We start from the raw sequence: 2,931 nt of genomic DNA on the forward strand, positions 1-2,931 counted from the left end.
GGGGGGAAGGGCCAATTCGCTTAAAGCTCTCTGTTCTGGAAACTTCGGGGAAATGGGCGAGACGTACGAAAGTGATGAGAGGAGACTATCACGATTTGCGATAAGGTGAGGCTGAAGAGATAGGACTACAGCACTGGCGTTACTGTAAATCACGTTTTAGTGACTGTCTGTGAATTGTTTATTCCGTCGGATCTGTCGGGAATGGGCGAAGGTTTATTGATCAGGGCGCGGGTAAATAATCGGGGAAGTGCGGATGGATCATTGAGGAAGGGGAGGACGGATTTGTGGTAATTTAGTTTGGAGACACGAGAAGAGAGCGGGAAAAATTCTAGCGTTGGAATAGAAAATTTCTGGGGATGTGTCTGGTGGTGGTGATTCCGGGGAAAAATGACTGGGAATCTTTGTTGAATCTGGTAGAAATTTTTTGGAATTTAGGTAACAGATGCAATTGAATTTTCAATATTCAGAACTTGAATTCAATCTCAGACTAAATTGCTCATGGAAATCCCGGTTAATCTTGGAAATTCAATAAAATTACGTTTTTCATTATGAATGATTATTGATTTTTCAATGACAATTTGGATTGTCTACCTATCGCGAGAATTAAGCAGCAACTTGAAAATTCAGAAGAAAAGTTGCCTCAATTTTCGTAATTTTCAGTCATTTTCATTGCCGTGTGAACCTGAGAAATCAAATTTAATTGATTATTTTTCTCACTCAGATCTAGAGCGCAGTATTCCCCAATTAGCGCGCAGTATTTGATGCTGTCAAACAGTTTTATTTCGGAAATTTCTGAAAAACTTCTGACCGAAATTCACTTTTCGTGATTTTCAGTCATTTTCATTGCCATGTGAACCTGAGAAATCAAATTTAATTGATTATTTTTCTCACTCAGATCTAGAGCGCAGTATTCCCCAATTAGCGCGCAGTATTTGATGCTGTCAAACAGTTTTATTTCGGAAATTTCTGAAAAACTTCTGACCGAAATTCACTTTTCGTGATTTTCAGTCATTTTCATTGCCATGTGAACCTGAGAAATCAAATTTAATTGATTATTTTTCTCACTCAGATCTAGAGCGCAGTATTCCCCAATTAGCGCGCAGTATTTGATGCTGTCAAACAGTTTTATTTCGGAAATTTCTGAAAAACTTCTGACCGAAATTCACTTTTCGTGATTTTCAGTCATTTTCATTGCCATGTGAACCTGAGAAATCAAATTTAATTGATTATTTTTCTCACTCAGATCTAGAGCGCAGTATTCCCCAATTAGCGCGCAGTATTTGATGCTGTCAAACAGTTTTATTTCGGAAATTTCTGAAAAACTTCTGACCGAAATTCACTTTTCGTGATTTTCAGTCATTTTCATTGCCATGTGAACCTGAGAAATCAAATTTAATTGATTATTTTTCTCACTCAGATCTAGAGCGCAGTATTCCCCAATTAGCGCGCAGTATTTGATGCTGTCAAACAGTTTTATTTCGGAAATTTCTGAAAAACTTCTGACCGAAATTCACTATTAGCTTTTCAAATGTTTCTCATCTTTCATCTTACTTCACGACCAATTTTCTGCCACTGTCCAACCATACCTTATTCAGCCAGGCCGTAGTATTCCGATGAGCGGGCTGATTGCTATTAGCAATAGTGGTGGCCAGAGTCCTCTGCTGCAGTCCGCCATCGGCGCCGCCCTCAATAGCCAAAAAGATGAAGCTCCCGAGAAGCGTGTAGGCCACAAGAAGCGCGCAAATCCCCAGATTAATCATAAACCCCTTGAAAAACGAGTGATGGCTCGCCTTGTCCGGCACACCCCCGAAGCACAGACACCTGATCTGCCTAGTCTGCGCTTTGGAAGTTGTGCTCGTGCGCTTGAGGGACGACGTGTTGCCGTTGTTTGCGGCTTTCAGGCCCTCGTACGCCCGGTAGTGACGATCCTTCTCCATCCTTCTGAAGCCGCAGTCTTCCCTGTTCACTGTACCCCACCACCGACGCGACACCAATACGTTACACCCCCGTCGCCCCGAAACTTCACTCCCACTGGCATCCGGTGTCGAACATTATCACGAAGGTGGAAATCCGAGGTGGCGATAGCCAGCATTTATCGTGCCAGAAGTCAAACGTTTGTCAAGGAGAGGCACGACGGAGTGTCCAGAGGAGCGAGGGGAATCGCGTGGGGGCTAGGTCACACCCCCAGACTCACTCCAATCTCCGATCTCCGCTAGGAGCTTGCTGACCCGACGACGCCATTACCATAAATATTGTCATGTTTCACCGGCTATTCACCCTCTCTAAAGCACACCAATCCGCCATATTTGTTATCCACACTGGGCTCGACCACCCCCTGGGGGACAATAATTTCGTTTTATTTCAATCCACACTCCCTGCGATTATCATGCAAACGTGACGGCCGCGCCTTCTCGAGGGAGCGCTTCTCCCAAAGATTATCAAGTTGCCTCACACCAGGATTACTTACTCGCTGCTGACACGCGGAGGCGCAATCCCAGCTTTTCGCGACTTCTCATCAAGCTGACTTCGAAATATTCCAATTTAGGGGATTGAATCGATCAGCGAATTGCGGAAGGGACGAATTGCAAATCGCGATTAAACGTAAATCGCGATACTTTGTCACCGGACGAGCACCCTTGCACACAGCGCTGTACACATCAGCGGTGAATAATTCATTCCGCTTTTCCACTTGCGATGGCAATGCGTTTCTGTGGGTGTGCGTGTATTCAACACACCTGGGGGACGCGGACGGTGACTGATGATATTTCGTGGTTCACGTGAAACTGATAATCGCAGCGATTATGTCATTTAAACTCGACAAAAATTATCATGAGATATTTATTCTCATTGCTGTATCGTCAATTTTAGTTTTGCCGGTAACGGCTGTCCGTGTGATGCCGGTGGAGGCACTCATTGCTGTGTGCGTAGGGG

The 2,931-nt window shown here is 44.3% G+C and overlaps 1 protein-coding gene across 1 annotated transcript in view; it reads right to left on the minus strand.

Annotated features, from left to right (window-relative positions):
- Positions 1 to 2,705, minus strand: part of LOC107035662 — a 53,261-nt gene extending 50,556 nt beyond the window's left edge. Inside the window, exon 1 of the mRNA XM_015253194.1 lies at positions 1,587 to 2,705. Within this exon, the coding sequence (XP_015108680.1) occupies positions 1,587 to 1,937 (351 nt within the window). The 5' untranslated portion in view covers positions 1,938 to 2,705. The remainder of the gene's footprint in view (positions 1 to 1,586) is intronic.
- Positions 2,706 to 2,931: the final 226 nt, after the last annotated feature.

Source organism: Diachasma alloeum, unplaced genomic scaffold (assembly GCF_001412515.2).
Source record: "Diachasma alloeum isolate Michigan unplaced genomic scaffold, Dall2.0 Dall_scaffold_00199, whole genome shotgun sequence".
NCBI lineage: Eukaryota > Metazoa > Arthropoda > Insecta > Hymenoptera > Braconidae > Diachasma > Diachasma alloeum.